Genomic DNA, 26,669 nt, shown 5'->3' on the forward strand with positions numbered 1-26,669 from the left:
TGAGCAGGACTGGGGGCACAGGCCCAGCATGCCCAGAGAGCTGGCCCAGAGCGGGCGGGGCAGCCCGGCACAGGCTCTGCCCTGTCCTCTGTGGGCCGTAGCTGGGCCTGTTCCCTCTGCAGTGGCACTGAGCATTGTCACCACCTCACTGAGCCTCACTGTGGGGTGACAGGCCAAGAAGTGGCATGCTGCCCTGGCCAGATAGCTCATTTGGTTGGAGCACTGTCCCAAAGTGCAGAGGTTGCTGGTTCGAACCCCAGTCAGGGCACATATGGGAATACTGATGTTCTTGTCTCTCTCTCTCTTGCCCCCTTCCTCTCTCTCTAAAATCAATAAGTAAATTTAAAAAGAAGAAGAGGCGTGTTGAGGGCAGAGCACAGTGCCAAGCCCCAGACCTGCTCCCAGTTACCATTAGAGGGGGTCTTGTTGCTATGACAACCCACCTTCACCTACTGAGTCCATTTTCGTGGCAAAGCAGATTATATGCCCAGTTAGAATGAAATGGACACTGACCTCACCTCAACATAGCTCCACCCAGACCCCTGGCCCGCACCCCCATGGAGTGCAGACTGCCCCGCCCCCACCCCCATGGAGTACAGACCACCCAGGCCCTGCCCCCATGTAGTGCAGACCGCCCAGGCCCTGCCCCGCCCCCTCCCCCATGTAGTGCAGACCACCCAGGCCCCGCCCCCGCCCTCCCCCCCAGGGAGTGCAGACCATCCAGGCCCCGGAGAAAGGAAAGGGGTGACCAGCGTGAGACCGCATGGGTGCTTCTGCCCCAAGGCCCTTGATTCTTTGCGGGAGGAGAACTCAGCTGGACAGACGGGAAGTGGGGTGAGGGGCCCAGGTCTCCCCAGAAGGGTCCCTGTGCCATCCTGCACCCACACCAGCCAGGCCGCCGCAGCCTCGGCCCCCAGCTCTCAGGCTAACACTCTCCCTTCTCACTGCTGTTTCCACAGGTTTGTCTCCAAAAAAGTGTTTTATCACCTGACGGTTGACCGGCCGGTGATCTACGATGGGAGTGATTTCCTGTAGCCTCAAGCACCGGGATTTTAATTATTTTATTTACCCACAAGAAACACTACTCCTCTCACCTGTTACATAAAACACTAAAACGAAACAAACTCTACCACAGAAAACACCAGCTGCTGCAAAGCTGATCAACTCTGCACCTCGGGCGCCAGGCCGTCGCTGGTCCTCAAAGCTGCGTTGTCCAGAGCGGCGGGCACTCAGTTCTGAGCACCGGCTCTCCAGTCCCGGGGCTTCCAAGGCTCAGCAACGTTCCCATTGGTTAGGGACCTCACCCCTCACAGCAGCTTAGACACTGCTGAGGGCACAATCGGTTCCAAGCCTCCTGTGGAGAGTTTCACGGGCCAGAGATGATACCCACTTCTGCCTGTGGAGAGAGTTGCCCTGCTGTGCCCAGCCTGGGCCCGGCCCGGCCCGGGCATCCTGAGTGACCATGGGTTGGGATGCCCTTGCCAGACCCTGGGAGGCCCTTGAGTCCCAGGGAAAGAAGGCCTCAGCGTCATCCTGAGAGTCAGGGTGCCCAGGGGCCCTCCCGAGATCTCAGCCAGCCTGGTCCAGTCATGTCCCTGTCCCTTTCTGCCCCAGTAAGTTTGGGGTCCCTCCTGAACCCAGCGATCTCAGAGGGGCCTCCAACTGCATCTTCCTCCGGCCCTTCTGTCTGGGCAATTCTGTCCTCGGGCAAAGCCCTTCCCCATCCCGGCTTCTCAGCCGTTTGAGATGTCACCCTGAGGATCAGGACTAGACAGCCCATCCCACTCAGGGTCTGCAGTCGCCGTCCATACACAGACGGCTAAAGCCCAAACACTAGCTAACGTCAATGCCATGGCCAAAAAGCAGGATCATGCATTGGCCCTCAGATCCACTTCTCAGCCGATGACCTGACTTTATTTATACAAATAAGAGCGGCCTCACCTGCGGATATGCTTGTTGATAATCATAATCAGGATGAGAACCACTTTCAAACATCAGGGCCTTCCTAAGTCTTAGGTGACTCAAGTGTGAACAGGCAGAATCCATGACTCTGCTGTCTGTCACCTTTCAGTCCCTGCTCTCCCGCCGCCTGACCCCCCAGCACCCATTTGCCGACTCCCTGCTGCTCAGCCTGTGCCTGAAAGCCAGGCGCCATCTCCCCCAGGGGCAGGAGGGTCATGTCTCCTCTTCCAGGGCAAGGAGGAGATCATGTGTTCTCTGTGGCCCTCTTCTCCCACCACAGAAGGAAAGCTCACCTTTGACGGCCAGTTTGTGCCTGTTCCCAGAGGGGCGCCTGTAGCCAGGGCCCCGGTGCTGCCATGGGCGAGCAGAGCACCCACCAGCATCCTCCAGGGCCCCGGCGCTGCCATGGGCGAGCAGAGCACCCACCAGCATCCTCCAGGGCCCCGGCGCTGCCATGGGCGAGCAGAGCACCCACCAGCATCCTCCAGGGCCCTGGCGCTGCCACGGGCGAGCAGAGCACCCTCCAGCATCCTCCAGGGCCCCGGCGCTGCCACGGGCGAGCAGAGCACCCACCAGCATCCTCCTCCATGGGCGAGCAGAGCACCCTCCAGCATCCTCCAGGGCCCCAGCGCTGCCACGGGCGAGCAGAGCACCCTCCAGCATCCTCCAGGGCCCTGGCGCTGCCACGGGCGAGCAGAGCACCCTCCAGCATCCTCCAGGGCCCCGGCGCTGCCACGGGCGAGCAGAGCACCCACCAGCATCCTCCAGGGCCCCGGCGCTGCCACGGGCGAGCAGAGCACCCTCCAGCATCCTCCAGGGCCCTGGCGCTGCATGGGCGAGCAGAGCACCCACCAGCATCCTCCAGCTGGCCTGCTGACCAGGCCGCGTCACAGCACCTCGAGGCCTCATTCTGTCAGCCACACGCCTGGCCTGACTGGTTCTGAGAGCTCGAAAATGGGTTGGGGCCCCGGGCCGAGTCCAGCACAGAGCCCACACACACCACACAGCAGCGCACTCCCGGGGGCAGGGGCGCAAGGGGGTGCTTCAGCGACGCACTTGGACCCCTCATTGAAACAGGAGGCTCGGGCTCTTCCAGTGTAAGTGGGGCAGGGGGAAGGGCGAACAGAACCTTCCAGGGGAAGCTGGGCCTCTGGCAGAAAGCCGGCAGAGCCTGGTCTTCAGAGCCACGTGCTTGTCCTCGCCGGCCTGCGCAGAGCTTCGGGGTTGATGGTTTCAGGGCAAGTTGTCCTGCCTTTGCTCCCACCCGCCTTCTAGGAACAGTAGGAAGTAGTTGGTTCACCACGTGAAAGAAACTCGCTTAAGTTGAAAGAGAGCCCAGAGCAGTCTGGAATTCTTCGAGTGCTTAGCTTTTTTTCCAGGGTCCCGTGGGGACCGGCTCTGCTGGTGGCCTTCCGCTGGTGGCACCAGAGCCTAGTGGGTAGCTGAGGTTTCCTGCGAAAGGCCTGGCACATTCCAGCCGGCCAGGGTCCTACTGCTGATTTAAAAGCCACTTGGCTCCTCAACCCAGAGCCACTTCTGGAGAGCAGCGCCCCTCGGGTGAACACCCCGGAACGCTGGCTGCAGTGTGCAGAGGGGCCTTGCTGGGTTCAGAGGACTGGCCGGTCCCCACAGTCAGGTCCGGCCTCTGGGATGCTTGTCTTCCATGCCAGGGGGACCCCACTTGCTGTGGCTAGAGGACGGCGTGGCCTCCGTGCGTGTGGCTTGTATACGTAGCTTGATTATTTTAAACAGGTTCCAGTGTTACTGAGGTTTGGAGCTGGGGAACTTTTAAAAAGTGCAAATGACAATGAGCTATTGAGGTGGTAGCCCAGCCAGCAGATAAAATTACACTGAATATCAGCAAGGAAAAACACCCTTGGAATCCTAGATCACTACCAAAAAAAAAAAAAAAAAAAAAAAGGACCAGCCACCTGCTGCTGGCCCAGCTTTCTGAATAACAGTCATTTTTTACTGTTGGTAACCAGCCGTCTTGCTCACTACAGCCTCGGAAGCCACCAAACCTCGCTGAGAACGTGGCCTCTTTCAGGCACACTCATGGGGGGGGGCGTGCTGGGGATAAAGTGTGGCCTCTGCAGAGCACGCCGGCTGCAGCCCACTGGACTCCCTGGACCAAGAGCAGACAGATTCTCTGGGACTGAAGACCCATGGGGTTTGGAAGGTAGAAATGAAAAGCCACATTAATATAACTCAACGTTAAAGGTGGTGGCTTTTCCAAACTCTTGAGTTGTCTCCCACCAAAGGTGTGAAGCCGTTCCAGACTCCCATGAGAGGAAGCCCCCATTTAGGGATACAGTCTAAGAGAGAGAGAGAGAGAGAGAGAGAGTGAGTGTGTGTGTGTGTGTGTGTGTGTGTGTGTGTGTGTGTGTGTGTGTGTGACGGTACTGATTAGATGCCCACTGATGCAATTTTATAGGAGTTTCATTTTTTAAAGTCTCTGTTGGCAGCTCTGTGTGCAAATCCCATCCTTGGCTCAGGGGTGTTGAGACTTAGAAGCCATTTGTGGTGCTCAGAGCTGAGAGTCACCCTTCAAAGACTGTTGAGTCAGCCATCCACCCAGACAAAACACCCAAAGGATACTTTTCAGTGGAAACTTGGGTAAGTTTTTCTCATTCAATTCTGATTCTTTCAAGGAATGAGAAAGACAATAAAGCCTTTTCCCCTCTTTTTTAAAATAATGAAGCATATTTTTAAATTTTGGGAGGCATTTCTGATTGGAAAAAAAGCTTCCACAGAACCTTACAACAAGTTACTCAGGCGCCCCTGCCTCCGGCAGCCGCAGCTGCACGACTTCCGGCGGGAATTGCACTCTGACTGATCCTCAGTTCTCACGGCCTCACGGGATGGTGGGCCTGGGAACCCAGTTCATTCTTATCTGCCAAAGAATTGCCCAGAAGCACATCAAATGCCAACACCACCCCACCTGCACAGTGGGGACAGGAAACTTGTATCCCAAAATATTTCTTGATAGCATCTGCTGCACTGTTTGGAAATGCTGTATTTTTAATCTCAGGATTCAAATAAACACTATGACATTAACAGTGCTGTCCTCTTTAGTTCATTGAGACTCCAGGCATGTAATGAAATTGCCCAGACCCAAGTCGCAGGTGAGCTGGCCTACTGGGAGATCAAGGGCCCCAGCCAGCAGACGGTTCTGAGAAGTCGTCACACGGCCTGATATCTGAAAACGCCCCGTGCTACTCTGAGGCAGGTGTGAACACTTGCCTGAGCAAACACACCATTCCAACCTGCTGTCCTCAGCTCAGATGTCGCCAGCCTCTGTGGCACTCATGGAGCCCTGAGCTCAGAACACGCTTCTGAGTTCCCAGAGGAGTGAGGTGGGGGAGAAGGTCACATGTGGCCTGAAACCATGATTAGTCCACCTGTGGCACAAAGCTGGGCAAGACTGCCCGGCCGGGCAGCTGGCAGAGAGGCATTCAGGGGCCCAGCACGACTTGCACGGCTCTCACCGGCCACGCCCAGAGTGGTCTGTCAGTCCTGGACTGGGCGGCCGGGCAGGTTGAGGTCTGGCTGGGCGGTGCATTCGCACCTCGTGGAATCCAGCACTCCTTCCCCTGACTTCCCTGTGCCTCACAGTACGCCTCCCAGCCCCGTCCCCTGCACCTCCCGCCTCCAGGCCTCCCTGGGCCCCTCGGTTCCCGTGTGGCTTCTCCTTTAATCAGCTATCCAGGTGTGAGTAACACTCTGCATCCGTGTTCTCCCTGGCTTCCTTCATCGTCCTCTCCCTGCTTTCCCTCACCCTCACCGCCTTGAGCCTGTGCCAGACATGAGTGCGGTCCCCAGTTACTGAATCCTTAAAGACACTGGTCAGTCCTGGCGCCTTGGTCCGCTGTGGGTCCTCAGCAATCCCACTGGCCAGGGACAGAGCTCCCGGGACTCCCGTGGCAGAGAAGGACCAAGGGCAAGCCTACAGGAGGTTCCAGGCGGACCGCGGTGAGCTGAGCCATCACCAGACCCCCCCACACCATGTTCCCTCTTTTTAAGTAAGGATGCCCTCAAACCAGCGGCCAGCTTGAAGTGACGATAGATCGGTTCATCCAAGTGCCCACAACGGCTCGGACAGAGAAGGATCTCCTGACTAGAACAGTCCCTCCAGAGCCGGGGTGGCCTTGCTGGCCGGGGGCTGGAATGAGAACCGCCCGAGGCACTGAGACAGGCAGCTGCTGCCGCTGGGGCTGGGACCTGGGGCTCTGACACAGAGGCCCCATCACATCTCCCCCATCCTCTAAACCACTGAGTGGCCCAAGGTGACCAAAGTCTGCTCCACGTTTTCCAAGCCCCATCATTGGTCCCAGGCTCCTGGCTCCAGGCTCCGCAGCACTTGGTGGGTCCACGTCTCTTCACGCCACGTTGGTCCCTTGGTGCTGGAGGATGTAGCAATCCCCCACCCCCACCCCTCTTCCCCCTAGTGACTCAGAAAGACACTCTCAGCAGGGTCAGCCCTTTCGGTTTGAAGATGCGTGGGAAAAAGTTTGGCTAGGAGCTCGCCGCCCACACATGTGTGAAAAGCATAGAGCTGGTGAAACCCGTCCCCAGAGATGAGAAAACGGACTTCTTTCTGAGAGAGCAGTTGACGGGGGAGCCGTGGAAAACCAGGGGGACGGCACAGCTATTATGAAAGCCACTCGAAGCAGGTGAGGGTTGAAAGAAAGGTCAGCCTTTTACTTTTCCCACACCCAAGGGCTTCTGAAGACAGGGTGAAGCCAAGCAGCAGTGTGATGGCTGAGCTTGGCCTCTGAGGCGTGTCCCCTCCCTCCCTGCCTGGGGCCCGTGGGAGGACAGAAACGTGGTGGTTTCCTCGCTCCTAGCCAGCGGGCTCTGAGGTTGTCTCCGCGTGCACAGCCCCACCGGGAGCCTAGAATGAATCAATCGGCCGAGAGGCGTGAGTATCCTCACCACGAGGAGGGCCCCGTTTCCTGCCCGGGTTTAGCTCTGACCCTGTGGTTCCATGGAATCATCGAAGGGGAGGTGATTTCAGGAGGGAGGAGAAGGAACCCATTCCCTGGGCCAAAGCCTCTGTCTCCCAGGTCAGTGGGGCAGGCACCCACTGTCTGTCTCTCCTGGTCGGGAAAGGGGGAAGAGGCAGCCATAGGATGGGAGAGCAGAGGAGGGCTGGGAGAGGGAGAAGCAGGAAGGGCTGGGCCCAGGCTTCCGGCAGGGCAGAGCTGCAGGCCAGGTGAGTGGACCCGCCCTCCTCGTGGGAAGAAAGGAGCGGTGTGTAATGGGCCCTGCTGGTGCGGCCAGAGCCACCCAGTGGAGGCAGCCCGTCAGTGGAATCAAGACCTGGGCTGTTTACTTATCACACAGCACGGGGGGCGCTGCAGACGCAGGAAAGACAGCCGGCTTGTTCCTCTGCCTGGGAGGGAGCTGGCCCGGAGGCAGCACGGCCCTGGTGGGGGGGGGCACCTCCGTCATTCCTCCGAGAGACCCTGGTACCAGAGCCAGGAGCGGCCTCCACCAGCAGGGGTTCTGGACCCCCGCAGAGCCGTTGGGTGTTCTCAGAAAGGGGACTGTGCCTTCATGCCCTGAGTTTTGGAAGAGAGTTGGGGAACCAGGTTCCAACTCAGGTCAGGCTTAGAGCCTGCTGGGTGGCCAAGGGGCCAGATGTCAGGCTACCGGGAAAAGCCCACGACTGACCCAGGGCCCGGTTTTCCTCCAGGGTCAAGCTGTTCATTTAGTGCAGTGGTTCTCAACCTTTCTAATGCTGTGACCCCGCAATACAGTTCCTCATGTTGCGGTGACCCCAAACCAAAAAATAATTTTGGTGGCTACTTCAGAACTGTAATTTTGCTACAGTTATGATTCGGAATGTAAATAACTGATATGCATTATGTATTTTCCGATGGCTTTAGGCGACCCCGCGGGGTCACGACCCACAGGTTGAGAACCGCTGATTTAGTGAATATGAAGTCAGTATAAAGAGTTTCTTAGCAGCAAGTTCTCTTGGTTACCCGCTGACCTATTAATATCCAGATTTGAGGGCACCACCCATGTCAGCTCTGGGTTCACCTGGTTCACCCACAGCACTGCCAGGTGGTTCAGGCACAGGTGACCTGTGGACCACGTCAAGGAGGTCCTTGATGATGTCACCACTTTGGTTAGAACTCAAGGAAAAAGGGGAGTAAAATGAACTAATCTTTTTCTTAATTTAATTCTGCCAGCAACCCTTAAATCTTGGAACCTGGACTTCTCCCTCAATCCATTGGTCCAGCTGCTGGGGTGCACTGGCGGAAAGCTTTTTCTCAGAAAGGAAGGCTTTTCTAAATAGAATCCCGGGTGTGAAGTTATTGTACAGGTAAGATCTTTTTACAACCACAATTTTTTTTATGACATGAATTTATATTCGAGAGGCATGTTGCAAACTGGTGGATCACTTGTAAATGGGAAAAAAATTCCTTTCCCCAAATCCAAAATAGTTCCATTCAGGTCCAAAATTTAAGCAGAGGAAGAGACCTGGAACTCTGAGGTCGCCGGTTCAAAACCCCAGGCTCACCCGGCCAAGGCACATATGGGAGTTGATGCTTCCTGCTCCTCCCCTCTTCTCTCTCTCTCTCTCTCTCTCTCTGTCTCTCTCATTCCTCTCTCTCAAACAAATAAATAAAATCTTAAAAGAATTAATAAATAAAACATTTTAAAAAGAAAGAAGAAGCAGAGGAAGAAATAGGAGTTTGGTACCGATGGATATGGGTTAAGGGCAATCAGGTTAAACATGGGCTCCTAAGCTGGTCTAGACTCAGAATTCTAGACTCAGAGGCTCTGAACTTGGAACGAAGGAGTAGCATCTTTCCCCTAACTTTCGACTACAATGTAGGTCTCCCCTTAGTTAGGAATGTAGACGAAATTATTAGCAAGACCTGTGACTTCGTCACCAGTGGAAATGACAGATATTTTCATATTACGTGACACCTAAAGCAGGCTTTCAAAATATCATTTATACTCATCTCCACTGAGAAATGAAGGTTGTCATTACACCTGCTGGTAGACTTTATTAAATGCACTGACAAAGAGGTACATGATTTACTAGTTCATACATTGGTTTTAATATTTAGAGAATTATATTTCAATAGAATTGGTTTCCTTTGTAATCCTATATACTTTTTCCTTTTAAAACATTCTAAAAGGAGGGCTATAGACTTTGCCAGATTGCCAGATGGTGCATGAGACCAAAAGAAAGGTCCATTCAGTCTTTGTGGAAAAGAAGACATGAGAAAGGTCAGCTCAGGGCGCACTGTTTACCAACCACGGTGGCAGCATGCATCACTGAGTAGGCTCTTGCCGTAAGTCAGCCGGCTGTGGCCTGTGAGCAAACAGAGACACGGGAAACGGTGAGTCTGAACCGTTTAGAGAAGACGCTGTTCTTGCTGCATCACGTGGAGACGGCTGCGGGACTGGGTGTCTACCGTTCTCATTTCCTTCTCATTGTCCAATGATTTTTCCAGAGTCTTCCGTAAACCAGGCTAGGCTGTGCCGGGGTTAGCCAGGCCTGGGCGTCATCCCCTGCTCTCCCTCATTGCTGCCCATTTTCTGCTCGCTTCCTCACCAACCTGTAGTTTAGAAGGGGGGCAGGAGAGGGAGGGGAATGTGGCAGGGTCCAGGGCTCTGTGTTCCCTGCGGCAGGGATGGAGCTGAAGCCACAGTAGTTCACAGCACACTGGGAGAGGCGGGCGCTCCCACGGGGCCGGAGCCGTGTGGCGGAGCTGCTCTGACCGTCCTCCGTAGGAGCTCCCCAGGGGCGAACTGGGAAACACGTGGTAAGCTTGGCCGGAGGAGGAGAGAGCAAGACGGGCCAGCCCAGGCGGTCTCAAGACATTCTGGGAGTCTGACTTCCTAATCCCGGTCTCTGACTCTGCACGCTCTTCACATGGCTCCTTTCTCTGCGATTGTAGGTATTTAAAATGTAGAGGCAGGGTGGAGCAACTGACCGGTAATGCATATTTTAAAATGTACATTAAAAAACACTTTACTAATATACCTAAAACTCACATCATATTATATGCCAACTCTAATTGAAAAAATACATTTTAAAAAAAATTTTAAGTACTTTTCTTATCTATCAAATGTTTTCAAATGGTATATATTTGCCAAATAACTAAAAGAAAGACACAAAGCAAAAATAAAAACAATAAAGTAGTAGTAGAAGAACTGTATGACTTTTTTTTTTTTTCAGCTAACTTGAAAGCTTTTAAACACATTAGCACTCTGTGGTAAGAAAGGAGGGGCACAAAGACGAAGACCCTCCTGGCAGCTGCAGCGACAGACAGGAGGGCCAGGGGACCAACCCGTCTCCTAGGTCGCAGAGTGGACCGTCACGAAAGCCACGGTGCCGAGCGGACCCACGGTGGAGCCAGGGCTGGCTCTGCCAACTCCGGTTTGCAGTCTCCCTGTGGAGGCTGAGACCGCTTCCACGACCCCGGGAGACAAGCCGAATCGTCGCCCACACCAACCCTGCGGCAGGGGTGGGAAGCACAGAGCCCCCCGCAGGACACAGAAACGGGTTAGAAGCCAACAGGACCCTGATGATTTGCTGGTGTGGTCAGTGGCCCAGGGGCTCACTGACCAGATGATTTCAGAACAGGACTGATCGTGGCGACCAGAGGGGAATTCGATCTGAGGTTGTGTGGAAAGATTCTAGATAAAGATTCTAGATTAAGAATCTATAAAACCTGGCGTAGGTCTCAACCTCAAAACCAGGGTGGAATCTCCAAAAAAAGATGGAAGCTTTCAAGAAACCTTGGGTTTTTATGGACTACGTACAGTGGCCAGTGCTTCTGTGTGTGTCCCTTCGAAGGGGTGGTTTCCAAGCGGAAACAGTGGCAATCCGCAGTGCGCTGAGAATCCCAGAAGCCTCCTCCAGGGGTCAGGCGCACTACCACTGGGCCAGCGGCCAGCCAGGTGGCCTGCAGTGCTGTCCCTGGTTCTCCTTTGAAAATCGCGGGCATTGCATCCGGGAGCCAGTCAACAGTCTCCTGAGGTGGCCGATCGGTTTTGAAAACTCTGGTATGGCAAAAATTCTGACTCGAAGTAATAATTTTCATATTCATTCCTTTGTGAGTTTTTTCTCTTTCTCACTTCCTTTTCCTTCCCCGGTGTTCCTCTCGTCCCATTGGGTGGGGAAGCTGTATCTGTATTTATCGTTGCTTCTAAAAGGACTACCCTCCTCAGCGAGATGGTCCCTCAGAAGGAGAGAGGTCCTGAGTTTGTCTCCAGCAACACAGACGACAGCTTCAAGCTCCCCTCCCTTCTCGTAAAGGAGACCCACTGGGCCCGGCTGATGCAACCCAGGTTCCTCAGCGTTTTCACAAGGTCCCGGCGGAACCGCTCGCCCACGAACACGTAGAGAACAGGGTTCAGGCAGCTGTGGAAGAAGGCGATGGTCTGAGTGACCTGGAAGCAGATGTCGATGCTGGTGGAAATGGCACAGTTGGAAATGAACACGATGTAGGCGTCAATGGTCTGCACCAGCAGAACGCAGTTGTAGGGGAACTGAGATAAGACAAAGACAGTAAGGACAGTGATGGTCACCTTGAGGGCCTTGTGCTTGGAGGACTTCTTGGCTTGGATCAGAGTGTGAATGATGATGGTGTAGCAGCAAGCCATGACCACAAAGGGAAGGAAGAACCCCAGGATCACGTTCAGGGTCAAGACGGTCGACTTCACTTTGGTACTCTCGCCGTGAGGGTAAACCATGGTGCAGACGGTAACGTCCGATTCCTTCTTGGTTTGGCTGTACAGGATCTCCGGGATGCAGAGAGCGGCGGCCGCCAGCCAGACGGCAATGCAAACCATCTTGCTGTACAGAAGCCTCTTCTGCCTCCAGGTCTGCGCCTTCATGGCCTGAGCGACGGCGATGTACCTGTCCACGCTGATGAACATGATCAGCAGCACGCAGCTGTAGAAGTTCATCTTGTACATGCTGTTGACCACTTTGCACATGAAGGTCTGGAACTTCCACTGGTCAGCAGCGGCGATGGCCCAGAAGGGGAGGGTGGCGAGAAAGAGGAGGTCGGCGATGGCCAGGTTCAACAGGAACATGTCGGTCATGGTCTTCACCCTGGTGCAATACCAGTAGACGAGGATGACCAGGCTGTTGCCCAGGGTGCCCACAATGAACACGAGCCAGTACAAGGGGGGGAGGAACTGGCTCGCAAACTGCCTGACGTTGGTTTTCTTACAGAAGAAGTCCGTGAAGTTGAAGTTCGCATAGTCATCCGTGGAAGACGTGGAGTCGTAGCTGTAGTCACCAGATTGATTAGGGCCATAGCCCTGCAAGGAGGCACAAGAAAGACAGCGTTAGGTCAAGGACAATCTTTGGGAGGCTCTGTCTGTCGGCAGAACCACTTGACCCTTCCAATCCCAAAAGTCTATAAGACGAAAGACATGCTTATGTAGAAGATACAGGTTCTGAGAGCATCTCCTTGGAACATAACATTTATTTATTCAACAAATGTTTATTGAGCACCTACGATGTGTCAGATACTCTACATGCTGAAGATACAGTGGTGACTAAGTCAGACATGGCCCCTGCTCTTGTGGAACTTACCTACCCACAGAGGGTACCTACCACGAATGAAGGATTACGGACAGGTGTTTCGAGGGGTAGCAGCATAGAACTAGCTTTAGTTCAGGACTCTCCATGTGTATATTTTTTCTTTAATAATTTTTTTCAGTTACAGTTGACATACAATATTCTATTAGTTTCAGGTGCATAACATAGGAATTAGACTTTTATGTAACTTACACAGGCATCACTCTGAGAAATCCAGGGCCCAACTGACACCATACATAGTTATCACAGTAGTACTGACTGTACTTCACATCCCTGTGACTAATCCGTAACCACCCATTTGGACTTCTTAACCCCGCCCCCTTTTCACTCTGTTCCCCTCCCCCCTCCCATCTGGCCACCCTCAAAATGTTCCCTATGTCTATGAGTTTGTTCCTGTTTTGTTTGTTGATTTTATTTTATTTATTTAGATTCCACATATAAGCGGAAGCATCTGGCATCTGTCTTTCTCTGACTTCTTTCACTCAGCACAATACCCTCTAGGTCCATCCATCTGGTAGCAGATGGCAAGAGTTCCTTCTTTTTCGTGGCCGAATCAGATTCCACTGAATATATTCACCCCTTCTCCGTAGTAACCCCTTCCTCTATTGATGGACACCTAGGTTGCGTTGCTGTCTTGGCTATTGTAAATAATGCTGCAATGAACAGATAGATGCAGATGTCATTCTGAATTTGTGTTTTGGGTTAGTCTGGATAACGCCCCCGAAGTGGAATTGCTGGGTCCTTCTTTGTCTCTTATTATAGCCTTTCTTTTAGAGTCTGTTTTGTCTGGTATGAGTATTGCTACACCAGCTTTGTTTGTTTGTTTGTTTCCATTTTCATGAAATACCTTTTCCTACCCCTTTAATTTCATTCTGTGTGTGTCTTTCAATCTGCAGGAAGTCTCTTGGAGACAGCAGGTGGAAGGGTCTTTTTTTGTGTTGTTCATTCAGCCATTGTATCTTTTTATTGGAACATTTAATCTAGTTACATTTAAAGTAATTATTGAGAGATATCTAGTTATTGCCATCTTATTATTCATATTTTTTTTATCTTTCCTCTTCTTCTTCTTCTTAAAGAAGTTTCTATAACATTTCTTATAGTACTGGTTTGGTGGTGATGAACTCCTTCAGCTTTTTCTTGTCTGGGAAGCTTTCTTTCTTCCCTTCAATTCTAAATAGTAGCTTTGCTGGGTAGAGTGATCTTGCTTGTAAGGTCCTTGCTTTTCATCACTGGTTATTTTGTGCCAAATTCTTCTAACCTGAAAAGTTTCTGTTGAGAAGTCAACTGACAGTCTTATGGGAGCTGCCCTGTAGGTAATGAACTGCTTTCCTCTTGCTGCATTTGAGACTCTTTGTTTTTAAACTTTTGCATTTTAATTATGATGTGTCTTGGTGGGGGCCTCTTTGGGTTCACCTTGTTTGGGACTCTGTGCACCTCCTCCTGGATTTGTAGGTCTATTTCTTTCATCAAGTTAAGAAAGCTGTTTTCCTATATTCTGTTGTAGATATCCTCATAAAGTGCCTCAACTCTGTTATGGGACAAGGGGCTGGTAGGGCAGCACTGGAAAGGGTGCTCTTGTTCATAGAAAATGTCCCAGCCCTGCTGTCTGAAGGGGATGACAGTTCTCTTTTGTATCTTATTAAAATGTCAAGAAATATTCTTACCAAAGGTTTCTCTTCCTATATTTCTTACCAAACTATGTTGTTCTCAGATCCACTTGAGAAATGAGGCACTTACTAGGCTAGACCTATTTTGCAACCTGTTATCCCAATTAGCTGAAGTCTGAGCTAGTTCTTGATTCTTCTGCTGCTGCTGCGTCTTCTCACCTCTCCTGGTGACTCGCGAGGGTAGGAGGGGCCCAGACCTAGACAGCGTTTTTGTGAAAATGGGATTGTCTCATTCCCTGCTGGGACTAAGAAAGTGGCACAGTCACTCAGGCCTGAGAAACATTAGCTCTCCCTGTCTTGTTCACGGGCAATAAATAATGTAATCTGGCCCTGGCCGGTTGGCTCAGTGGTAGAGCGTCGGCCTGGCATGCGGGAGTCCCAGGTTCGATTCCCAGCCAGGGCACACAGGAGAAGCGCCCATCTGCTTCTCCACCCCTCCCCCTCTCCTTCCTCTCTGTCTCTCTCTTCCCCTCCCGCAGCCAAGGCTCCACTGGAGCAAAGCTGACCCAGGCACTGAGGATGGCTCCATGGCCTCTGCCTCAGGTGCTAGAATGGCCCTGGTTGCAACAGAGCAACGCCCCAGATGGGCAGAGCATTGCCCCCTGGTAGACATGCCGGGTGGATCCCAGTCAGGCGCATGAGGGAGTCTGTCTGACTGCCTCCCCATTTCCAACTTCAGAAAAATACAAAAATAAAATAAAATAAAATAAATGTAATCGGTTCACCCATTCAACAGCTATTTCCTGAGCACCGTCTACATGCTAGGCAAGGACATAACTTCCAAAAAACACCGTCCAAGTCAGTGATGGAAACAGAAATGGAGCGAGACATTAGAAAGGTCCGCCGCTCCCAAGTCAGGCCCACAGGCGGAATGGGGGTGAGGTGGGTGGGGATGAGGCTTGGCTGCGTGTAGGGCTCTGTTGGCAGCTCCGCAGCTCGGACACGTCCTTTGGGGACAGTTGTGTTACTCCCAAGGGGCTGCTGAATTTAGAGATTTATATCATTTATTTTGGATGATTTTTAGTGCTTTGATCAAGAAGAAAGAATGCACTGTAGCCGTACTGCAGAGTAAGCGAGGGAAAGGTTGTGGCATACTCAGTGGCCGGCCCGGTTCGCAGCGATGTGGGCTGCCTGCTTCTCACGTGGGTCTTTGTTTCTACTGTGGAAAAACTGAAACCTCAAGAGGTTTTAGAATGATTTTAAGATCATAGTGACTACGGGGTCTGGCCCCTTCATCCTAGAGAGGAGGAGACAGACCAGAGAAACGAAATGTTCTGCCCAAAGCCCTCAGCCACCAGGAGAGGGTCAAGACCAGAGAGAGCCTCCGACGCCCCCCAGTGCCAAGCTGGGGCATTTTAATCCCTGCTGGCCCGAAGCCTTGCTCTCCACATTCTGATGTTGAATGGGCCATGACGAGTCTGAGCCACAGAGGCCAGGAGCCCAGACAGAGCGGCTGTCGGGTCCCCCACCCCAACCTCCACCTCCCTAGCACCAGAGGTCGCCTTGTGGCTTCCTCAGCCCAGAGCAGCAGGGGGCTGCCCTTCACTGGGGCGAACCTCAGTGCACAGCCGGGGCAAAGGGCATGCCCTGCATCCCTGCATGCCTGTGTCCCCGCGTGTCTGTGTCCCTGCGTGCCTGTGTCCCTGCGTGCCCGTGTCCCTGCGTGCCTGTGTCCCTGCGTGCCCGTGTCCCTGCGTGCCCGTGTCCCCGCGTGCCTGTGTCCCTGCGTGCCTGTGTCCCCGCGTGCCTGTGTCCCTCAGTGCCTGTGTCCCCGCGTGTCTGTGTCCCCGCGTGCCTGTGTCCCTGCGTGTCTGTGTCCCCGCGTGCCCGTGTCCCTGCGTGCCTGTGTCCCTGCGTGCCCGTGTCCCCGCGTGCCTGTGTCCCTGCGTGCCTGTGTCCCTGCGTGCCTGTGTCCCTCAGTGCCTGTGTCCCCGCGTGTCTGTGTCCCCGCGTGCCTGTGTCCCCGCGTGTCTGTGTCCCCGCGTGCCTGTGTCCCTGCGTGTCTGTGTCCCCGCGTGCCTGTGTCCCTGCGTGTCTGTGTCCCTCAGTGCCTGTGCCCCTGCGTGTCCGCGTCCCTGCGTGCCTGTGTCCCTGCGTGCCCGTGTCCCTGCGTGCCTGTGTCCCTGCGTGCCCGTGTCCCCGCGTGCCTGTGTCCCTGCGTGCCTGTGTCCCTGCGTGCCTGTGTCCCTCAGTGCCTGTGTCCCCGCGTGTCTGTGTCCCCGCGTGCCTGTGTCCCTGCGTGTCTGTGTCCCCGCGTGCCTGTGTCCCTGCGTGTCTGTGTCCCTCAGTGCCTGTGTCCCTCAGTGCCTGTGTCCCTGCATGCCTGTGTCCCTGCGTGTCTGTGTCCCCGCGTGCCTGTGTCCCTGCGTGTCTGTGTCCCTGCGTGCCTGTGTCCCCGCGTGCCTGTGTCCCTGCGTGCCTGTGTCCCTGCGTGTCTGTGTCCCTGCGTCCCTGTGTCCCTGAGTGCCTTGCCCCTGCGTGCCTGTGCCCCTGCGTGTCTGTGTCCCTGCATGCCTGTGTCCCTGCATGTCTGTGCCCCCGCGTGTCTGTGTCCCTGGCAAGGCTGTCAGCACAGGCCCTGGCTCCCCTGCAGGAGCGGCCTCCTCCTCTCAGGAGCTCAGGCATCGAGGGCTGTGAGCTGTGGAGCGGGAAGGAGGCCTCCAGAACTTTCCAAGGCCTCTCTCATGAACTCACCCCCTCTGGAAACCCTCCCCCAACTCCAGGGCTTTATTCCCACCTCTGGGTAAGGACAGGGCAGTGGGCAAAGACCGTCCTTCAAGGCTGTGTCCCCGTGTTCCTTAGCACCACGACGGGCCCCTGGGGAAGTGGGAGGGTGGGATAACGGGGGGAAGACAGGAGGAGGGGACCTGAATGTGTCACGGGTGGTGGAAGTTGGCGGCCATCACTGCCAGGCACTCTGTCCCCACACATGGGGAGGTAAGATGTCCAAGCGAGAAGACCTGCCATCCACCCCCAGGGAGCGCCCCAGTGAAGGGAGCACCCCAGGGAAGGGAGCGCCCCAGTGAAGGGAGCGCCCCAGTGGAGGGAGCGCCCCAGTGAAGGGAGCACCCCAGGGAAGGGAGCGCCCCAGTGAAGGGAGCGCCCCAGTGGAGGGAGCACCCCAGGGAAGGGAGCGCCCCAGGGAAGGGAGCGCCCCAGTGAAGGGAGCGCCCCAGTGGAGGGAGCGCCCCAGTGAAGGGAGCGCCCCAGGGAAGGGAGCGCCCCAGTGAAGGGAGCGCCCCAGGGAAGGGAGCGCCCCAGGGAAGGGAGCCCCAACAGCAGCCTGTGGGACTCCTCCTCCAGCCCCCCGTGTGACCATGAGCCCTCGGCCTGCTCTCTCAGCTCCCATTTCCTCATCTGTAAACGTGGCTCTGCCTTTACTGTGAGGCTGAAGGAATGTGGTGTCCTGGGTGATGACGGACCCACAGCACGTCCTCAGAGAAGTGGCCACAGGGACCTCGTGCCTGCATCCCAGTGCATGTGGGTGTTGGAGCCACAGAGACCCCGTCTTCTTTTCCCCACTGAGCGGTGCTGGACACGTCTGACCACACCTGGGTACCTTTGTCTTCTTGGCGGGGGCCGCCTTGCAGAGTTGAGATATTTTCCAAGATCCCGAACGAGCAACCCGAATGACTGGCGGTCTCAGAAGCAGCCCCGCGCCCGCAGCCCCAGCTCCGTTTCCGCCGCATTGGGATGAAAGGCAGGTTCTAACGCTAGGAGAAGCCAGTGGGTCTGGTTCTGGTCGGAAGAAGAGACGTACCCCATTGCTTCACCAGACACCTCATTACTTTACCTTTCTCACAAATATGTGCTGATACATACAAAGCTAAGCGTCGTTAGCTTATCACAAATGACGTATCTGACGTCAGCGGTTGCGACCATAGACCGTGGGTGCCCACAGAGTTCTGTGAAGGGTAGTTAGTTGGTCAGCTCCACTAAGAAAGCCTGATTTCATTTATCTACCCGCAACACCCAGACTTTCCCTTTGAGAAAAGCAAAACAAAAACCCCTAAACATTTTTGTGAGGCCTTATGAATATAACAGAAACATGGGAATTTGATCCTAAAATTGATCACATTTGGCTATGAAATCATAAATGATTCCCCTGGATAGTGACTTAAAACTTTTTTGTTAGCTTCTTTGTCCCTTTCTGAGAAATATGCCCCGTTGTGCATTTTTCTAAAACCTGCATAATGTTATGCAAGAAATACAATCAATGTGCCCATCAGGGGTCTTGTGAAAACAAAGTAAATGGATTCACTCTGGCGTTCTTTTGTCTGAATCTCAGAACAGACACCTGGAATGAAGCTCACCCTCGTTAAAGATCATAAAAATCCTTATCTGTTAATAAAACCTAAAATAGCATCTTCCTCTGTCTTCACAAATATGCCAAGGGGTTTCTTCCGGCTCTGCTGTGTTTGCAAAGCCCGCCCTTTGCACCGGGTACCAAACGCCTCTAGGGCGCACTGCCCGGGGGAGATCTTACCCCGGGGAAACCTCACAGAGGAATCCTTCCCCACAATGGATTCTTCCCCACGTCCCCAAAAAGGCAAGACAGGAGTGCATCTCCAGGAGCCTGGGGCACACGGCTGTACTCACTGTGAATTCCGTGGGTGTCATGGTGGGTCAGATGCAAGCTTGCTTCTACGAAGAGAGGGAAAGATAAAAAAAAAAAAAAAAAGAGGACTTGTAAATGAACAGTAATAAACACCTCCAGGTAGAGGTTGAATGTTAGGTCTGTTTTTCTTTTTCTCATAAAGAAAGAGATCTCAAGCCAGGGTAGGAGTCCGTGTTATATCCTGCCGTCGAGTCAACTGTTCTTGATTCCAAAATCATCTTGGTTGTTCACATAGAAATGAGAGGAACTTCTCCCGGGAGAGTGCTCTGGGGCTTCAACGTTCCAGCAACGTCCTCTTTCCATTAGCTCGTTTCTCTGTTGACTCAACTTCTCTGTCAGGGTCTGTTTTGCTGAATTCCCCTCTTCCCCATTTTATCCACCTGAAGATCACAGGACAGAGGCTGACTGACTCGGGAATACTCCGGCCCAGACTTTGTAGGGGACCAGGTGGTAAGAACATGAAAGTTGGATGGCATCTGCCAGCATTGGGGTCCCTCTCCCAGACGGGCCCAGCTGCCCCATCACCTATCTGCATGCTCTGTTTACAAGCTCAGAGAAGAATAACGAGCCCTATTTTCTCTGGACCCTGATTCCAGCAAGAAAAGGAAGTTCTAGGCTTGTTTACCAAAGAAAAGGTAGCTGCCTGATGCACAGCGCTTCTGAGCTGGCTGAGATCAGTCTCTGCTGTTGTTTTCATGCGTTTTGAATCCCTGTAAAACCCAGAGCCCTATAGGACCAAGGGAACAACAGCTCGAGTGCCTTCAGAAAGGAGGGGTCCGTGCCTGCCTCAGCGGGCGTTTTGTTTCATATCGGTAGTGTCCAACGCCACACCCCAGTGCTCTAGAAGAAAACATTCCCCTTCATCAGTTCAACCCTAACCTGTTGGTTTCCTTTCTCTAACACCACATCATGACTCATCCTGCTTTTCGGAAAGCCCAGTGGTTTTTAGTACGTACCTGTGGTACAACCACTTTGGAAAACCATTTTGTCAGTTTCTTAAAAAGTTAAACACACACACATCGTGTGATCTAACCGTCCCGCTCCTAAGTGCTAACCCTAGGAAACGTGTGAGCACAGGTCCACACAGAGACTGACCTACATGTGTTCACAGCAGCTTTATCTGCAGTAGCCAACTGCTGGAAACAGCCCAAACATCCGTCCAGTGCAGTGAACGGACAAGTAAAGCGTGGACTGTCCGTCCATACAGCGGAACAGAGGGGAGCAACTGGTACACGCAGGAACGTGGGCAGAGCTCAGATAATGATGCTAAGAAGCCAGACCAAACAGCATTCATACCCTGGGATTCCACTCATATAAAATTCTAGAAAATGCAAACTAATCTGTAGTGACAGAGCAGATCGGTGATTTCTGGTTAGAGAGAGAAGGGGAGGACAGGGCAGAGCAGAGGTGCTGCAGGAAGCCAGGGCACGTTCACTCCACTGATCGTGTGGTTATTTCACAGGTGTGTGTATAGTTCAAAGCTTGTATTCTTTCCCTTGGATATTTGCCATTGATTGTAGTTGGACCACAACAACTTAAAGTGGTTAAAGTAAAGGGCTGGAAAAAAAAGCAGGTTCTGGTGTTCGTCACTCCGGCATCCTATCTGGCCGTTAGCAGGCAAGGAGAAAGGCAGCCTGAACTTCCCCTTCCTGCAAGCAGCTTTGCAAAGGTGCCCCGCTCCATTCTGCGGGAGCTGAGGGCTCAGTGGGAACTCATGTTTTTAAAAGTTAGATTAGATAAGATGAATAATTTGTATCTATATGTATTTGTATTTTACATATATATTTCCTGGCTTCCTCCGCTGAGAGGACCCAAAGGCAGTGACACGCTGTGGAATGAGCACCTAGCACCCAGATCTTAGTTTCTAAATACCTCTCTGTGCCAAAAAAAAACACAAACAAACACCAAGACTCCTTGGAGAAACGTGTGGTTCTGAAATGAGGGCAGGGAAACCACAAGATGAGTCTGGAACTGCTTTTTGCACCAAAAAGTAAGGAAGTATTTCAAGGACCATGAGGACTTGTCAGAAGGACATAGAAGCCACCTGACCAGGCGGTGGCGCAGTGGATGGAGTGTCAGACGCGGAGGACCCAGGTTCAAAACCCCAAGGTCTTCAGCTTCAGCATGAACTTATCTGGTTTGAGCAAGGCCCACCAGTTTGAGCCCAATGTCACTGGCTTGAGCAAGGGGTCACTCGGTCTGCTGTAGCACCCCCACACACACACACACCAGTCAAGGCACAAATGAGAAAGCAATCAATGAACAACTAAGGTGCCGCAAAGAAGAATCAATGCTTCTCATCTCTCTCCCTTCCTGTCTGTCTGTTCCTATCTGTCTCTCTCTGTCTCTGTCACAAAAAAAAGAAAGGACATAGGAGCCAATCGGATGGGACCCCCACTCTCCACGTCTGAGGCAATTTGAGCATCTAATTAAATAATGATAGCAATAACTATTAAGTGGTAGCACATTCACTTAAATGAGGATCCATGAATCCATCCTGATGAAAAAAATTAGCAAGTAAATAAGGAGAAGAGAAAGTTGTTACAATGCCAACTAATACATTTAAGAGGAATAATAGAATTAGATAATCATCAGTGGGGGTTGAAATTAGTGGGTGAATTCTTTATGAGGAGTAAGATATCTACCTCATCTCAAAGGGTCTCCCCCAAAATTACAAATTGCCCACTGACTTTATCATTCTCTCTCTCTTTCTTTCTGAGTCATGCTGTAAAAAAAAAAAATACAATCTTTTCTTTCTTAATGCCAACTTAAGTTTGGAAGATCCCAACTCCACCAATTTAATTTTATTACAGCCTGGGGAACAGGGAATTGGTTTGGGGGACATTTCTTAGAAAACACTTTATGTATTTCTAGTACTCATGCTTTACATGACTTCCTCTGTACTTAGATGAAGAGAGTGAATATTGATCAGAATATATCTGAGAAAACAAATTTCCAAAGAGAGAAGCCCCAAAAAGAAGAAGAGTGGCTTTGGTTATGGTTCGTTACAGCTAGTTGTAGGTTGAAACTAAGGACTGATGATAATGATGTTGGCAGGACTTTGGGGAAAAGAGCTCCCCGCTGGTAAATTTGGGTGATCTTTTGGGAGGGTTAAGCCGTATCTGTCAAAATGACAAAGCATAACAGCTCTGACTCAGTGGTTCATCTGCTGGGAACACATCCTGCTGGCATTCTCAAAAAAAGGACATAAAAACACATGTATGGGGATGTATATTGCAGGATTCCTCCCCCCCAGAACAAAAACCTAGAAACTAAATATCCAAAAATTGGTAATATTCTGATACATTCATTCAATAACCAACCTGTAGCCAATAAATAGAATAAAATAGACCTCACACTGATAAGAGTAGGTCACCAGGACTATTAGGTAAAAATCCCAGGTGTATAGGAAAATGTTACGTGATGCATTATTTTTTTTTTCTTTTCTTTTTTTTTTTTTTTTTTTCATTTTTCTGAAGCTGGAAACAGGGAGAGACAGTCAGACAGACTTCCGCATGCGCCCGACCGGGATCCACCCGGCACGCCCACCACGGGGCAATGCTCTGCCCACCAGGGGGTGATGCTCTGCCCATCCTGGGCGTTGCCATGTTGCGACCAGAGCCACTCTAGCGCCTGAGGCAGAGGCCACAGAGCCATCCCCAGCGCCCGGGCCATCTTTGCTCCAATGGAGCCTTGGCTGCGGGAAGGGAAGAGAGAGACAGAGAGGAAAGCGTGGCGGAGGGGTGGAGAAGCAAATGGGCGCTTCTCCTGTGTGTCCTGGCCGGGAATCGAACCTGGGTCCTCCGCACGCTAGGCCGACGCTCTACCGCTGAGCCAACCAGCCAGGGCACGTGATGCTTTAAATATATATATATTGGCCCTGGCTGGTTGGCTCAGTGGTAGAGCATTGACTCGGCGTGTGGATGTCTTGAGTATGATTCCTGGTCAGGGCATATAAGAGAAGTGACCATCTGCTCCTCCACCCCTCTTCTTCCCCCTTCTCTCTCTCTTTCTCTTCTCCTCCTGCAGCGATGGCTCAATTGATTTGAGCACAATGGCCCTAGGCAATGAAGATAGCTCCATGGAGCCTCCACCCCAGGCACTTAATATAGGTTGGTACTCGAGCATTGGCCTCAGATGGGGGTTGCCAGGTGGATCCTGGTCAGGGCACATGCAGGAGTCTATCTCTCTATCTCCCCTTCTCTCACTTGGAAAAAGAAGGAAAAAATTATATATATATATATATACACACACACACACACACACACACACACACACATATGAAAGGCTATACAGCTCATTTCCTGGAAGGAGCTTGAACAGTGAGGGCCAGCGGAAAGTGAGACTTTCTTTTTTTTTCCTTTAAGTTTCGTAAACTATTTAAATGTTTTATTTTGTGCACGAAATTTTAAGAGCTGTCATAAAAATAACTTGTCAGCTTTTAAAAAAAAAAATAAAAAGGAGCCCCGGTGCTCTTCCGTTCCGTGAGCCTGTTTGCAAAGCTCCACGGAAGGAGGAACTCGCAGCCGCGCCAGCTTGCCCTGACCGCCGCTAGCCCGCAAGAGCGAGTCTCTCGCTAACCTCGCCCGGGCTGCTCTTGGTGACTTTGAAATCCTGCACTTGCTTTTTATTAAGGTTTATCTTTCTTTCATGGTAAAAAGTGTTTCTGGCTCATTGGAAATTTAAAGGCAGTGTAAAAACGGACCGTTTCCTTCCTAGACCTGAAGTCAGAGCCGATGGCCTTTCTCTCTGTTCCCCTCTACTCGTTGCCAGAGTCCTTCTAGATACAGGGGTCCCCAAACTTTTTACACAGGGGGCCAGTTCACTGTCCCTCAGACCGTTGGAGGGCCGGACTATAAAAAAACTATGAACAAATCCCTATGCACACTACACATATCTTATTTTAAAGTAAAAAAACAAAATGGGAATAAATGCAATATTTAAAATAGAGAACAAGTAAATTTAAATCAACAAACTGACCAGTATTTCAATGGGAACTATGCTCCTCTCACTGACCACCAATGAAAGAGGTGCCCCTTCCGGGTGTGCGGCGGGGGCCGGATAAATGGCCTCAGGAGGCCGCATGCGGCCTGCGGGCCGTAGTTTGGGGACCCCTGTTTTAGAATATCTTATTCCACAGACTGCAGAGTCTCAGAGCTTGCTTTCATTTTCTTCTTGCCCCTGAGAAGGAGGGGAAAACGCGGGGGGGAGGGTACATATAACAAAACATATTGAAAGCAAGGATGCTCTCCACCGTCTGTCACGAGTGCCCTGGTGTTTGACTGGGCGCTGCTGCAAACCTCCGCCCGCTGCTCAGACGGCCCTTTTACCGGCTCTGCGGCCGCCTAAACCTGGAACGCTCGCCTGTGGTTTGCAGCCCAGTGGGGTGAGGCGGGGGAAGCACAGTGGACCCGAAGTGAAAGACCCCATCTGGCCTGTGGTCCATCGTTTCTAGCTGTGGGACTTTGGCAAGGGGTGACATGCCCTCTCTGAGCCCGAATCTCCTCGTCTGTAAAAGGGAGGTGGTAGCCCAACCTACTCAGCTTGTTGGGAGGGTCAAGAGCTGGGCATGAATGCTCTTTACGGAATGTGGAGAGCTTTGTGAGAACAAGGGAACGTAGTGTTCTCCATCCCACAGCTCACTTACTGAATGGGCCTTGACACCTGGTACACTGGCTTGACTTTAACAGGGTACAGACATGTTCTGTGTCCTCATAGCTCCCATTCAAGTACACTAGATAGGTCCTGGCTGCAAACACTAACAACGGTAAATGCTATGAAATGCTTTGGGAATTATGAGAAAGAGATTATGTTCTTCAGTGCTGGGAAAACCCAGGAGGGCTTCACTGAAGAGGTGATGTTTTTGCTGGCCCTTGAAGACTAATGAATGTGGGGACATGCAATGAGGGGAGAGAACATAGCTCTGGGGCAAGGCAACAGATCAACAACAGCCCGAGAGCCAGAAAAGCATGAGATGTGAGCCACAGAGGCAGCGGAAAGCCAGAGAGCTGCTGAGTCTCCAGAAGTGGCAAGTGCCCATTAGAAAAGCTAGCCTGGAGTCCACGACTGCCCACCCATTGTGTTTCTGTTCTCTGCTGTCCTTGAGTAACCAACATGAAAGTCAGCAGGGAGCGGCCAGCAGCAGCTCCCCGTCCACAGCCTTCCTGGCTCACAGTAACCCAGTGAAGGGGACACGCGCGTGAGTCAGGACTGTGGGTCCTTACTTTGATCTCTGTCAAATGTGCTACAGGGTCAGGCACCCATCCAGCTCCCACCCCGTGGGCCCGGACCTGGGCCCCGGGGGGGTTCCCGGTGCCAGCTTGTGAGCGGGGCGTCAGAGCAGATGGACAGATAGGGGAGACAGAGGCTGTCAAGCTCTGATATGGTGCAGTAGCTTTGGGGGTTCTGGCTGGGAGGAGAGGCTCTCGCAGACCAGTGGCTGCACCTTACCCCGGTCCAGCACCCAGCGCGCTGGCACAGCTCAGCTGTCGTGCCAGCCAGCTGTGGGGCAACAGCTAATGAGGAGCTGAAGAGGGAGCCCTGGCCGGGTAGCTCAGTGGGGTAGTGTCGTCCTGATACGCCCAGGTTGCAGATTTGATCCCAGGTCAGGGCACAGACCAGAATCAACGGATGAATGCATAAATAAGAGGAACAACAAATCGAGGTCTCTCTGTCTCTGTTCCTCTCCTTCCCTCTTTACTGTGTTTGAAGGGACAAAACAGTATTCACTGGTGAGTCATTTAAAACAAATGCAGTCATTTAAATAAAAGTGGCTTGGGCGGCTCTCTCTGAGGACCATGCCTGCGCCTTTCCCCACCCCTTCTAAGCTCCAAGGGCCTTTCTTCTGCTTCCAGGGCTCACTTCTAAATAAGCATTCTTTTATCATTTGAAAACAATAATAAATAAAGTACCTGGGCTGTTTTTTTTATTATAAAGGATTGTTTTCAACTGTACCAAGAAAATCCCCCCAAAGCAAACATGCGTAATAAAGAAAATAAAAATGGAAATACCTCTTTCCTAGTTTAGCCATTGCTAACTTTCTGAAATACCTTCCTTTTAGACTTTTCTCTGTCACACACACTCTCTCTCTCTCTCTCTCAATGGTAAGAAATCGGACTGCACGCACAAAGCTCTCTCTTGCTTTCTAGTGAACAGTCCTTTGTGGACCACGCCAAATGCTAATTTAATGCGGAGCTATAACAGCTGATTGGACGGCTGCCCAGTATTCCCTTGTCTGGATGGGCACAATCTATCTAATCCATCACCTCTTAGGTGTCTTATGACTCGCCCTGGAAGCCTGGTGCTCATGACCTCTGAATGCATGCATGCATGAAATCTTGGGTTTTAGAAGCTATTGTGACAGCACACAACTGAGGACACAGGTGACCCTGGGACAGGGGAGGAGGAGGAAGGGTGATACTCACAGTGGAACGCAGCGTGAGAGGCCCCCGGAGAAGGCGGCCCCAGCGGCTGGGCCTGGGGAGGGGCAGGCAGCTGTCTGCCTGGGATGAGAGGCAAGCCTTCTGTGAGCTCTGAGCAGGCAGAGACCCGGTGAAAACACCAGAAAGGAAGCCAGGCCACCCCTGTCTGTGTTGTCACTGGTGGGGTGGCCCAGGAGGGTGGGGAGTGGGGAAGTCACCAGCTGCAGGGTTCAGCAATTAGCAGAGTCAATGATTTGCAACCAGAAATGAAAAGGTGAGAACTGCTGGGCTAAGGGAAAAGCATCTTCCCTGAAGCTGCGTGCACGGCTGAGAATGGAGGATGTCTTTTCCTGGACAGCACGGCTGCTTATGGGGACAAGGGCAGTGGGGAGTGCTGGCGACAGTAATGGCCAGCC

At 52.4% G+C, this 26,669-nt stretch overlaps 2 protein-coding genes across 6 annotated transcripts in view; one reads left to right on the plus strand and one right to left on the minus strand.

Annotated features, from left to right (window-relative positions):
- Nucleotides 1-5,019, plus strand: part of FYCO1 (FYVE and coiled-coil domain autophagy adaptor 1) — a 79,471-nt gene extending 74,452 nt beyond the window's left edge. For all 5 annotated transcript variants that reach the window (XM_066245638.1, XM_066245637.1, XM_066245636.1 and 2 more), the window contains one exon: nt 960-5,019. In XM_066245638.1, coding sequence (XP_066101735.1) covers nt 960-1,035 — 76 coding nt within the window. In that variant the 3' untranslated portion in view covers nt 1,036-5,019. The remainder of the gene's footprint in view (nt 1-959) is intronic.
- A 3,936-nt stretch (nt 5,020-8,955) lies between these two features.
- On the minus strand, nt 8,956-26,385 carry CCR9 (C-C motif chemokine receptor 9). The gene is made up of 3 exons (XM_066245667.1): nt 26,257-26,385; nt 18,814-18,858; nt 8,956-12,264 (listed from the first exon to the last, which is right to left on the minus strand). Exons 2-3 carry the CDS (start codon nt 18,832-18,834, stop codon nt 11,176-11,178), a joined length of 1,110 nt encoding a protein of 369 aa, XP_066101764.1. The 5' UTR covers nt 18,835-18,858; nt 26,257-26,385; the 3' UTR covers nt 8,956-11,175.
- Nucleotides 26,386-26,669: the final 284 nt, after the last annotated feature.

The sequence above is a fragment of the Saccopteryx bilineata genome, chromosome 10 (genome assembly GCF_036850765.1).
Source record: "Saccopteryx bilineata isolate mSacBil1 chromosome 10, mSacBil1_pri_phased_curated, whole genome shotgun sequence".
NCBI classification, from domain to species: Eukaryota; Metazoa; Chordata; class Mammalia; order Chiroptera; family Emballonuridae; genus Saccopteryx; species Saccopteryx bilineata.

What these genes read in the sequence shown, in the direction of transcription:
- CCR9 (XM_066245667.1), bottom strand. Translation starts at nt 18,834, where the DNA reads ATGACACCCACGGAATTCACA. An exon ending in TGACACCCACGGAATTCACA is followed by an intron (nt 12,265 to 18,813) that starts GTGAGTACAGCC and finishes GCCTCCTTGCAG; the next exon opens with GGCTATGGCCCTAATCAATC.